The sequence below is a fragment of the Salvelinus namaycush genome, unplaced genomic scaffold, assembly GCF_016432855.1.
Source record: "Salvelinus namaycush isolate Seneca unplaced genomic scaffold, SaNama_1.0 Scaffold113, whole genome shotgun sequence".
NCBI classification, from domain to species: Eukaryota; Metazoa; Chordata; class Actinopteri; order Salmoniformes; family Salmonidae; genus Salvelinus; species Salvelinus namaycush.
In genome coordinates this window covers 94,306-108,028 of record NW_024057820.1, presented here as the reverse complement: position 1 = coordinate 108,028, position 13,723 = coordinate 94,306, and the positions used below count along the sequence as shown (strand labels likewise).

Sequence of the window (13,723 nt, the reverse complement as noted above, 5' to 3'; positions counted from 1 at the left end):
TCAGTTCTGCCAACAAATATTCTATGGGATTGAGGTCAGGGCTTTGTGATGGCCACTCCAATACCTTGACTTTGTTGTCCTTAAGGCATTTTACCACAAATTTGGAAGTATGCTAGGGGTCATTGTCCATTTGGAAGACCCACTTGCGACCAAGCATTAACTTCCTGACTGATGTCTTGAGATGTTGCTTCAATATATCCACATCATTTTCCTTCCTCATGAAGCCATCTATTTTGTGAAGTGCACCAGTCCCTCCTGCAGCAAAGCACCCCCACAACATGATGCTCCCACCCCCGTGTTTCATGGTTGGGATGGTGTTCTTCGACTTGCAAGCCTCTCGCTTTTTCCTCCAAACATAACGATGGCCATACAGTTCTATTTTTGTTTCATCAGACCAAAAGTACGATCTTTGTCCCCATGTGCAGTTGCAAACCGGAGTCTGGCTTTTTTATGGCAGTTTTGGAGCAGTGACTTCTTCCTTGCTGAGCGACCTTTCAGGTTATGTCGATATAGGACTCGTTTTACTGTGGATATAGATACTTTTGTACCTGTTTCCTCCAGCATCTTCACAAGGTCTTTTGCTGTTGTTCTTGGATTGAATAGCACTTTTCGCACCAAAGTACCTTCATCTCTAGGAGACAGAACGCGTCTCCTTCCTGAGCGGTATGACGGCTGAGTCGTCTAATGGTGTTTATACTTGCGTACTATTGTTTATACAGATGAACGTAGTACCTTCAGGCATTTGGAAATTACTCCAAAACGATGAACCAGACTTGTGGAGGTCTACAATTTGTTTTCTGAGGTCTTGGCTGATATCTTTTGATTTTCCCATGATGTCAAGCAAAGAGACACTGAGTTTGAAGGTAGGCCTTGAAATACATCCACAGGTACACCTCCAATTGACTCAGATGATGTCAATTAGCCTATCAGAAGCTTCTAAAGCCATGACATCATTTTCTGGAATTTTCCAAGCTGTTTAAAGGCACAGTCAACTTAGTGTATGTAAACTTCTGACCCACTGGAATTGTGATACCGTGAATTAAACGTGAAATAATCTGTCTGTAAACAATTGTTGGAACAACTACTTGTGTTATGCACAAAGTAGATATCCTAACCGACTTGCCAAAACTATAGTTTGTGAACAAGAAATTTGTGGAGTGGTTGAAAAATGAGTTTTAATGACTCCAACATAAGTGCATGTAAACTTCCGACTTCAACTGTATCAATGATGTCGCTCTTGCTGCTGGGGATTCTCTGATTCACCTCTACGCAGACGACACCATTCTGTATACATCTGGCCCTTCTTTGGACACTGTTTTAACAAACCTCCAAACGAGCTTCAATGCCATACAACACTCCTTCCGTGGCCAGCTTTTAAATGCTAGTAAAACTAAATGCATGCTCTTCAACAGAATTTTGAATATTTTAGAATATGTGGACAACTATAAATACCTAGGTGTCTGGTTAGACTGTAAACTCTCCTTCCAGACTCACATTAAGCATATCCTATCCAAAATTAAATCTAAAATCGGCTTCCTATTTCGCAACAAAGCCTCCTTCACTCATGCTGCCAAACATACGCTCGTAAAACTGACTATCCTACCGATCCTTGACATCGGCGATGTAATTTACAAAATATCCTCCAACACTCTACTCAGAAAATTGGATGTAGTCTATCACAGTGCCATCCATTTTGTCACCAAAGCCCCATATACTACCCACCACTGCGACCTGTATGCTCGTTGGCTGGCCCTCTCTACATATTCGTCGCCAAACTCACTGGCTCCAGGTCATCTATAAGTCTTTGCTAGGTAAAGCCCCGCCTTATCTCAGCTCACTGGTCACCATAGCAACACCCACCAGTAGCACGCATTCCAGCAGGTATATTTCACTGGTAACCCCCAAAGCCAACACCTACTTTGGCCGCCTTTCCTTCCAGTTCTCTGCTGCCAATGACTGGAACAAATTGCAAAAATCACTGAAGCTGGAGACTTATATCTCCCTCTCTAACTTTAAGCATCAGTTGTCAGAGCAGCTTACCTGTACACAGCCCATCTGTAAATAGCACAACCAACTACCTCATCCCCATATTGTTATTTAGATTTTTTTGCACCCCAGTATCTCGACTTGCACATCATCATCTGCACATCTATCACTCCAGTGTTAATGCTAAATTGCCTCTATGGCCTATTTATTTCCTTACCTCCCTAATCTCACTACATTTGCACACGCTGTACATAGACCTTTTCTTTTGTGTTGTTGACTGTACGTTTGTTTATGTGTAACTCTGTGTTGTTTTTGTAGCACTGCTTTGCTGTATCTTGGCAGGTCGCAGTTGGAAATGAGAACTTGGATAAATAAAGGTGGGAAAAAAAGGCATTTTTTATTTATTTAGACATTTTTTTTTTTACATTTTGACTATCATTAATGTCATGATATTTTGAGTAAAGTAAAAAAAGAATGAAATATTTTGGGTAGATGTTCCAAAAATATCAATATGTAAAGTGTTGGTCCCATGTTTCATGAGCTGAAATAAAACATCCCAGAATTTTTCCACACGCATGAAAGATAATTTACCTCAAATTTGTTTATATCCCTGTTAGTGAACATTTCTCCTTTGCCAAGATAATCCATTCACCTGACAGGTGTGGCATATCAAGAAGCTGATCAAACAGCATGATCATTACACAGGTGCACCTTGTGCTGGGGACAATAAAAGGCCACTAAAATGTTCAGTTTTGTCACACAACACAATGCCACAGATGTCTCAAGTTTTGAGGGAGCGTGCAATTGGCATGCTGACTGCAGGAATATCCACCGGAGCTGTTACCAGAGAATGTAATGTTAATTTCTCTACCATAAGCCGCCTCCAACGTTGTTTTAGAGAATTTGGCAGTACATCCGACCGGTCTCACAACCGCAGACCATGTATAACAACGCCAGGCCAGGACTTCCACATCGTCTGAGCACCCGCCACCCAGAGCTATTTGACCAATTAGGAGAATGATGTGGTGCTGCAGCAGTTGACCTGGCATCCACAATCAACCGACCTCAACCCAATTGAGAAGGTTTGGGATGAGTTGGACCGCAGAGTGAAGCAAAAGTATCCAACATGTGCTTAGCATATGTGGGAACTCCTTCATAACTGGTTGTCCTGGTAACAGATACCAGAGGGCAGATCTATTTTATTTGTTCAAACTAAACTACAGCACTTACTTTGATGAGTCAAATCTGATCCTTTCTTCTCTCCTCCTCCTCTCACAGTTCCACTCAGCCCCGTTGTTTTCCTGCAGTCCACCAGCAGCACAGACAACCTCTTCATACCCAGCAGTAAGGCGCTACCAGAAGAGGCACAACACGGGAACTCCGGGAGGACGGAAGGGCTAGCGTTGTCCTGGTAACCCTAAAGAGGGGACACAGACCATTATGGATGCTGTCACTGTTGTCATAAAGTGCTTAACAGAAAACCAGCCCCGGATAGAGCAAGATGTATGCTAGACCAGACCAAGCTGTACCATCTGGTGTTCTGATCTGGAGAGACTCTTCTCTGCCTCGTCAGCATCAGGATGTTGTTGAGGCTCCCCAGAGGATCCACAATAGTCATGTCTCTCTCCTGTGTGAACGAGAACATCAAACAGATTGTAAACTTATGATCTTCTATTACAATCACAGAGTCTTACAAGAGGCATTAATATGTCTAAAAAGGGCCTAAAATGGCCACTTCCATCATGATTTTATTAAATATCTTTTTGTGATGCAAATGTAAAAGGGTCGTTCCACGAATTGGGTGAGTTTTGCATTCCTTTTAAGTATAAATTATGCACCAATATTGAATTTTAAAACCCCACATTAGTTCAACAATGGCAGAGTTTGTGCCCCTGTTTAAGACAGTACTCACTGGTGTTAATTTGATCTTCTGTCTCCTCCTCTTTCACTACCAAAACGACTTCCTCCTTCACCTTTATTGAGATAGCATCCTCTTCCTCTCTAAAAGGTTCTTCCTCTTTTTCCCCTATAACATCCTCCTCTTTCATTCTGAAAGTGTCTACCTCCTCCTCTACCATTGTGACAGCCTCTATCCCCTCTTCCTCTTTCACTACAATATGTTCTTTCTCATATTTCACTGTAATACCCTCATCCTCTTCTTTCAGTGTGATATTCTCCTTTTTCTCCTTTTTCATTCTGAAAGCTTCTTCCTCCTCCTCTTCCACTGTGAGAGCCTCCATCCCCTCTTCCTCTCCAAACGGAGACTTCTCTCCTTTCACTGTAACATCCTCTTCTTCTTCTTCTTTGACGACAATGTTCAGCCCCAGAGCTTCTTTCTCAGTCCAGTAGACCTCCTCTTCTTTAGCAAGGGGCGAGTAGTTTAGTGAGCTCATGGTCCGGGATGTTAGCTAGCTAGTTAACATTAGCGACTAGCCTAGTGCTAGGCTCAGTATCAATCTTTAACAAGTTTGCAAATTGAACAACCAAATTAGCTTAAAGTTAACCAGTAGAAACGTCAACAGAATTGTGTTTAAAACACTGAGATTAGCTAATGTACATAAACATGGTCTAAAGCGTCAATGTTTCGCATTTAAATTAGCTAGCAAGCTACTGAGGCGTTTGAAAGAGTAGCCGTGTTGTTGTTCCTGAAGAAGCGTCCCGTCCAGTCCATTATACGTCACGCATGAAGAGTCAGCTGAAAGACGCAAATCGCCATCTGCTGGCTGGAGTGAGTAACGCAGATTGGAAACAACAGTTACTACACTTTTTGTATTGGAAATAACGTCATAATAATTTAACAATAAGCTGATATATTTTCTCTTCCATCTTACAAATAATACTTTCCTGTACACAGAAGTATAAGCTTAATATGAACATGTATATTGATTGAATTTATTTGACAGTTTGTAAAATACATACAATAAGGGAGCTCGTCCAGCTGGTGACGCCTCCACATACAATTTAAGAAAATCATGAAGGATAACACAATAATGCTTAACAGATATTTACATGGTGGTCCTTTTCAAAAGGGGAAGGGGAAATACAACAAGGTTAGGCGGCGATTGTAATGACAACAGACAATGACAGACACAATTGTTGTTTGTTTCACAACATCCGATAATTAATACAATTTCCTTTCCTAATAAACAACTATGGTACGTCTTCCTTGTCTCACATACCCTTAATATATAAACAATCAATCCATAATATATATAAATATATACACAAGACAATCACAATATAATAAACAACATACCCTTAATATATAAACAATCAATCCCTAATATATATATGTATATATATATATACACAAGACAATCACAATATAATAAACAACATACCCTTAATATATAAACAATCAATCCCTAATATATATATATATATATATATATATATATATATATATATATATATATATATATATATACAAGACAATCACAATATAATAAACAACATACCCTTAATATATAAACAATCAATCCCTAATATATATATATGTATATATATATACACACAAGACAATCACAATATAATAAACAACATACCCTTAATATATAAACAATCAATCCCTAATATATATATATACAAGACAATCACAATATAATAAACAACTATGGTACATCTTCATTGTCTCACATACCCCCAATACATTTTGATTTGGCAAAATTACACAACTCAAATTTTTACACTATTAACTACTATCTTACACTACTTCTAACAAATTTGGCAAATACGGCTATTGGATCTTCCCAGACTCTTATCATCGGATGGACCCCAGGCACCAATCTGCAAGGCTTTGATTTTCCCAGACTCTTATCATCGGATGGACCCCAGCCATCAATCTGCAAGGCTTTGATCTTCCCAGACTCTTATCATCGGATGGACCCCAGCCATCAATCTGCAAGGCTTTGCTCTTTTGATCTGTGGAACCTTGCAAGTTGATTTGGAAACAATAAATTCATAAAGTATTTGCTTGTTAGTTTGGATGAAAATGTAATTGAAACCAGAGTGAAAATTATCTTGAAGTTATACATTAGAATGTATTTCCTGTTGGAGTTTACATTATAAGACCACTACTTATTCAGCAGTTATTCAGCACACTACTATGATACACAGCACTATGATTCCCTATGATATCCTTATGATACCCATCCTTATGATACCCTATGATACTATGATACACATCCCTATGATATCCTATGATACTATGACACACATCCCTATGATTCCCTATGATATACTTATGATACCCTATGATACCCATCCCTATGATACCCTATGATACTATGACACACATCCCTATGGGCCAGTGGAGGCGGCGCCAGACATTATAGCACCAGTACTTAATTACCCCCAACATCATTCTGAGATAACAGTTTATTTACATAAAAATACATGCAGTAGTGAAAACACTGGAAAGTCAATACCTAACACGAATTTCCAGAGTCTCTGCAGCCTACTCTCCCACCACGTATAGGGCTTGCACCTCTCCTATGTCCCACTGTTCAGAGGCATATATTTATCCTACTGTTCAGCAGCCTAAATCTGTCCTCTTTCCTACTGTTCAGTAGCCTACATCCTTATCTCCTGTGTGTTATATCTCATGTTACCTAACTGATTAAAACAATTTCCACACTGGGAGGAGTGGTAAGGCTTCTCCCCTGTGTGTGTATTCTCTCATGTGTTTTCAAGTTCAATAACTGGGTAAAAATCTTTCCACACTGGGAGCAGTGGTACAGCTTTTCTCCTGTGTGTATTCTCTCATGCCGTTTCAGGGCCCCTAACTGGGTAAAACTCTTTCCACACTGGGAGCAGTGGTACAGCTTTTCTCCTGTGTGTACTCTCTCATGTTGTTTCAGGTCCCCTAACTGGTTACAACCCTTACCACACTGGGAGCAGTGGTAAGGCCTCTCCCCTGTGTGTGATCTCTCGTGTTTTTTAAGGTAGCTTTTCTGATTAAAACTCTTTCCACACTGGGAGCAGTGGTAAGGCTTCTCCCCTGTGTGTAACTGCTCATGTGTTTTCAGGTTACATAAGTGGATAAAACTCTTTCCACACTGGGAGCAGTGGTAAGGCTTCTCCCCTGTATGTATTATCTCATGTGTTTTCAGGTTACGTAAGTGGGTAAAACTCTTTCCACACTGGGAGCAGTGGTACAGCTTTTCTCCTGTGTGTATTCTCTCATGTCGTTTCAGGTCACCTAAGTGGGTACAACCCTTTCCACACTGTGAGCAATAGTACAGATTTTCTCCTGTGTGTATTCTCTCATGTCATTTCAGGTCACTTAAGCGGTTACAACCTTTTCCACACTGGGAGCAATTGTACAGCTTTTCTCCTGTGTGTATTCTCTCATGTTGTTTCAGGTAGCTTTTCTGGTTAAAACGCTTTCCACACTGGGAGCAGTGGTAAGGCTTTTCTCCTGTGTGTATTTTCTCATGTTTTTTCAGGTAGCTTTTCTGGTTAAAACGCTTTCCACACTGGGAGCAGCAGTAAGGCTTCTCCTCTGTGTGTAATTGCTCATGTGTTTTCAGGTTATTTAAGTGGGTAAAATTATTTCCACACTGGGAGCAATGGTAAGGCTTCTGCCCTGTGTGTATTCTCTCATGTGTTTTCAGGTTACGTAAGTGGGTAAAACTCCTTCCACACTGGGAGCAGCGGTACAGCTTTTCTTCTGTGTGTATTCTCTCATGTGTTTTCAGATTACACAAGTGGGTAAAACTCTTTCCACACTGGGAGCAGTGGTAAGGCTTCTCCTCTGTGTGTATTCTCTCGTGTTTTTTCAGGTAGCTTTTCTGGTTAAAACCCTTTCCACACTGGGAGCAGTGGTAAGGCTTCTCCCCGGTGTGTATTCTCTCATGTTGGTTCAGGTGTCCTTTCTGGTTAAAACTCTTTCCACAGTGGGAACACTGGTGTCTTCTTGCTGGTTTGGACGTCCGTGGCTTTGGTTCCTCTGAGTCTGGTCTTTCTCCTGCTAAAGACAGAGTGTTCATTTAAATAGAGACCTGAATGGAACCTCCACATGATAAAACGGCCTTGCTACGAGGGTAAATCCTAATCAGATCCCTCAATAACCTGAGGCCAGTTTTAACAGTCTTAGTGTGATTTTAAAACAAATGTTGTATAGCTTCCTGGTAATTACTGATAATATGTTTACATTACTTATTTTATTTATCCTGTTTTACAAGTCAGAACACAAAAAACTAAACAGTTCTAGGACACTGAAGACACAGACGTCGCTGGATTCCAATCAGCAGGTGGTTCTAAATATATAACTTTCATAGCTGTATATGATACAGAATGCGACCTACACACTTCCTTAAACATAAAATAAGTAAAGAAGTAATTTTGTGTGGAAGTCCAAAACTAGTTTTTACGTCGAAGACACAAAGCACATCAGTAACATCTCCCCGTTGTTGAAAGAGTTCGACACATGCTGTTTAAATGGACCAATTTCTTATTTAGACGTTCACAGATTTTCAACATGTTGACTATCGCCGATGTCATATTTTGGGTAAAGTAAAAAATAAGGTGAAATATTTGGGGTAGATGTTCCTAAAACTGATAGTTACTATATATAGTAAGTCTATATACAGCCATATCATAGAGTCTGAAAAGGCTTGTTCATTCTCATGTGATGAATAACCTATGACATCATATGTTTCTAAAACTGATAGCAACTACACTGAACAAAAATATAAACGCGACATGTAAAGTGTTGGTCCCATGTTTCATGAGCTGAAAAAAAAGATAGCAGAATTTTTCCCCATACGTACAAAATGCTTTTTTCTCTTGAATTGGGCACAAATTTTGCATCCCTGTTAGTGAACATTTCTCCTTTGCCAAAATAATCCATCCACCTGACAGGTGTGGCATATCAAGAAGCTGATTAAACAGCATTATCATTACACAGGTGCACCTTGTGCTGGGGACAATAAAAGGCCACTCTAAAATGTGCAGTTTTGTCACACAACACGATGCCACAGATGTCTCAGAGGGAGCGGGCAATTGGCTGACTGCAGGAATGTCCACTGGAGCTGTTGCCAGGGAATTTAATGTACAGTACCAGTCAAAAGTTAGGACTCACCTACTCATTCAAGGGTTTTTCTTAATTTTTACTATTTTCTACATTGTGGAATAATAGTGAAGACATCAATAATATGAAAAACACATATGGAAACATGTAGTGACCAAAAAAGTGTTAAACAAATCTAAATATATATTAGATTCTTCAAAGTAGCCACCCTTTGCCTTGATGACAGCTTGGCATTCTCTCAACCAGCTTCACCTGGAATGCTTTTCCAACAGTCTTGTAGGAGTTCCCACATATGCTGAGCATTTGTTGGTGGTATGTTTGCAGCAATTTGACCATGCAGGCCTGATTACACAGTCTCCTCTGAACAGTTGATGTTGAGATGTGTCTCTTAATTGAACTCTGTGAAGCAGTTATTTGGGCTGCAATTTCTGAGGCTGGTAACTAATGAACTTTTCCTTTGCAGCAGAGGTAACTCTGGGTCTTCCTTTCCTGTGGTGGTCCTCATGAGAGCCAGTTTCATCATAGCTCTTTTGCGACTGTACTTGAAGAAACATTTTAAAAGTTCTTGAACTTTTCCGGATTGACTGACCTTCAAGTAATGATGGACTGTCTTTTCTCTTTGCTTAATTGAGCTGTTCTTTCCATAATATGGACTTGGTCTTTTACCAAATAGGGCTATCTTCTGTATACCACCCCTACCTAGTCACAACACAACTGATTGGCACAAATGCATTTAGAATAAAATAAATTCCACAAATTAACTTTTAAGAAGGCACACCTGTTAATTAAAATGCATTCTACGAGCCTACCTCATCAAGCTGGTTGAGAGAATTCCAAGAGTGTGCAAAGCTGTCATCGAAGCAAAGGGTGGCTAATTTGAAGAATCTCAAATATAAAATATATTTATTTGTTGAACACTTTTTTGTTTACTACATGATTCCATATGTCTTATTTCATAGTTGATGTCTTCACTATTATTCTACAATGTAGAACATAGTACAAATAAAGAAAAACCCTGGAATGAGTAGGCGTGTCCAAACTTTTGACTGGTACTGTAAATTCCTTTACCATAAGCCGCCTCCAACGTCATTTTAGAGAATTTGGCAGTACGTCCAACCGGCTTCACAAATGCAGACCACGTGTAACCAGCCAGCCCAGGACCTCCACATCCGGCTTCTTCCCCTGCGGGAGACTGAGACCAGCCACCTGGACAGCTGATGGCACCGAGTAGAACGTCTATCTGTAATAAAGCCATTTTGAGGGGGAAAACAAATTCTGATTGGCAGGCCTGGCTCCCCAGTGGGTGGGCCTATGCCCAGTCATGTGAAGTCCGTAGATCAGGGCCTAATGAATGTATTGACATTGACTGACATATATGAACTGTATATCGTTGAAATTGTTGCGTTTATGTTTTGTTCAGTCTATATATAGCCATATTATACAGTATGAAAAGGCTTGTTCATTCACGTCATGAATTCACTATGACATCATATTTGTATATGTTTTATTAGACTTTTATTCTGTAATAGATCATATGGGTTGAAAAGTGTTTTGATGTAATAGATCATACGGGTTGAAAAGTGTTTTATGATGTAATAGATCATGTGGGTTGAAAAGTGTTTTATGATGTAATAGATCATATGGGTTGAAAAGTGTTTTATGATGTAATAGATCATACGGGTTGAGTACTGTTTTATGATGTAATAGATCATACGGGTTGAGTAGTGTTTTATGATGTAATAGATCATACGTGTTGAAAAGTGTTTTATGATGTAATAGACCATACGGGTTGAGTAGTGTTTTATGATGTAATAGACCATACGGGTTGAGTAGTGTTTTATGATGTAATAGATCATACGGGTTGAGTAGTGTTTTATGATGTAATAGATCATACGGGTTGAGTAGTGTTTTATGATGTAATAGATCATACGGGTTGAGTAGTGTTTTATGATGTAATAGATCATACGGGTTGAGTAGTGTTTTATGATGTAATAGATCATATGGGTTGAGTAGTGTTTTATGATGTAATAGATCATATGGGTTGAGTAGTGTTTTATGATGTAATAGATCATATGGGTTGAAAAGTGTTTTATGATGTAATAGATCATATAGGTTGAGTAGTGTTTTATGATGTAATAGATCATATAGGTTGAGTAGTGTTTTATGATGTAATAGATCATATGGGTTGAGTAGTGTTTTATGATGTAATAGATCATATGGGTTGAGTAGTGTTTTATGATGTAATAGATCATACGGGTTGAGTAGTGTTTTATGATGTAATAGATCATATGGGTTGAGTAGTGTTTTATGATGTAATCGATCATACGGGTTGAAGAGTGTTTTATGATGTAATAGATCATATGAAGAATGGCGGTGAAGGAGATGGCTGCCATTTTACGATCCCGTAACCAATTGTGCGATTGTGTATGCTTCTTCTCGTTATTTGTAACTTATTTTGTACATAATGTTTCTGCCACTGTGTCTTATGACTGAAAATAGCTTCTAGATATCAGGACAGCGATTACTCACCCCGTACTGGAGAAATACTTTTTCTTCAATGAAGGATTTACTTCAGAAGCCGGACAAGGCCCTCATCCTCGTCATTCGCATGAGAAAGAAACGGAGGTATCAGGGACGAAGGTCCGGGTGCCTTGTAAGGATCCGTCGCCAAGAGGGTAATCTACCTTTACCATCGGTCCTATTAGCCAACGTACAATCAATCGATAAAAGACGAAGTACGATTACGTATATATCCTACCAACGGGACATTAAAAACTGTTTCACCGAGTCATCATATCACAACCAGCTATTGTTGGGAGTCCCATAGGGCGACGCAGAATTGGCCCAGCGTCGTCTGATGTAGGCCGTCATTGTAAATAAGAACTTGTTCTTAACTGACTTGCCCAGTTATATAAAGGTTCAATATAACTATGGCCATAAGCAAACAGGAACACACTCAGAGGTGGGCTCCTAGTGGCTGGAGACTTTAATGCAGGGAAACTCAAATCTGTTTTACCTCATTTCTACCAGCATGTTAAATGCACAACCAGAGGAAAACTCTAGACCACCTTTACTCCACACATAGACGCAAGTTTGCGGACGACACTACAGTGGTAGGCTTGATTACCAACGAAACGGCCTACAGGGAGGAGGTGAGGGCCCTCGGAGTGTGGTGTCAGGAAAATAACCTCACACTCAACGTCAACAAAACAAAGGAGATGATTGTGGACTTCAGGAAACAGCAGAGGGAGCACCCCCCTATCCACATCGACGGGACAGTAGTGGAGAGGGTAGTAAGTTTTAAGTTCCTCGGCGTACACTTCACGGACAAACTGAATTGGTCCACCCACACAGACAGCGTTGTGAAGAAGGCACAGCAGCGCCTCTTCAACCTCAGGAGGCTGAAGAAATTTGGCTTGTCACCAAAAGCACTCACAAACTTCTACAGATGCACAATCGAGAGCATCCTGTCGGGCTGTATCACCGCCTGGTACGGCAACTGCTTCGCCCACAACCGTAAGGCTCTCCAGAGGGTAGTGAGGTCTGCACAACGCATCACCGGGACACCTACACCACCCGATGTCACAGGAAGGCCATAAAGATCATCAAGGACAACAACCACCCGAGCCACTGCCTGTTCACCCCGCTATCATCCAGAAGGCGAGGTCAGTACAGGTGCATCAAAGCAGGGACCGAGAGACTGAAAAACAGCTTCTATCTCAAGGCCATCAGACTGTTAAACAGCCACCACTAACATTTAGTGGCTGCTGCCAACATACTGACTCAACTCCAGCCACTTTAATAATGGGAATTGATGGAAATGTATGTAAAAATGTATCATTAGCCACGTTAAACAATGCCACTTAATATAATGTTTACATACCCTACATTACTCATCTCATATGTATATACTGTACTCTATATCATCTACTGCATCTTGCCATCTTTATGTAATACATGTATCACTAGCCACTTTAAACTATGCCACTTTATGTTTATATACCCTACATTACTCATCTCATATGTATATACTGTACTCTATACCATCTACTGCATCTTGCCTATGCCGTTCTGTACCATCACTCATTCATATATCTTTATGTACATATTCTTTATCCCTTTACACTTGTGTGTATAAGGTAGTAGTTGTGGAATTGTTAGATTACTCGTTGGTTATTACTGCATTGTCGGAACTAGAAGCACAAGCATTTCGCTACACTCGCATTAACATCTGCTAACCATGTGTATGAGACAAATAACATTTGTTTTGATTTGATACAAAGCTCTCCCTCCATGTGGCAAATTTGACCATAATTCTATCCTGATTCCTGCTTAAAAGCAAAAACTAAAGCAGGAAGCACCAGTGACTCGGTCACTAAGAAAGTGGTCAGATGAAGCAGAAGCTACAGGACTATTTTGCACAGACTGGAATATGTTCCGGGATTCTTCCGATGGCTTTGAGAAGTACACCACATCAGTCACTGGCTTCATCAATAAATGCATTGATGACGTCGTCCCCACAGTGACCGAACGTACATACTAGAGGTTGACCGATTAATCAGCATGGCCGATTAATTAGGGCCGACTTCAAGTTTTCATAACAATCAGTAATCGGCCTTTTTGGACGCTGACTATGGCCGATTACATTGCAATCCACGAGGAAACTGCGTGGCAGGCTGACTTCGTTACACAAGTGCAGCGTCA

General features: G+C 40.2%; 1 protein-coding gene across 1 annotated transcript in view; it reads right to left on the bottom strand.

Moving 5' to 3' along the window:
* The window catches only part of LOC120035879 (zinc finger protein 271-like), a gene marked incomplete at its 3' end in the record, with an annotated part of 33,052 nt that extends 25,076 nt beyond the window's left edge, over positions 1-7,976 (bottom strand). The window contains exons 1-6 of the mRNA XM_038982345.1: positions 7,908-7,976; positions 7,271-7,670; positions 6,602-7,186; positions 4,906-4,934; positions 3,516-3,560; positions 3,217-3,403 (exon numbers count right to left, since the gene is read on the bottom strand). Of these exons, the coding sequence (XP_038838273.1) occupies positions 3,217-3,403; positions 3,516-3,560; positions 4,906-4,934; positions 6,602-7,186; positions 7,271-7,670; positions 7,908-7,976 (1,315 nt within the window). The remainder of the gene's footprint in view (positions 1-3,216; positions 3,404-3,515; positions 3,561-4,905; positions 4,935-6,601; positions 7,187-7,270; positions 7,671-7,907) is intronic.
* Between the last annotated feature and the right edge of the window lie 5,747 nt (positions 7,977-13,723).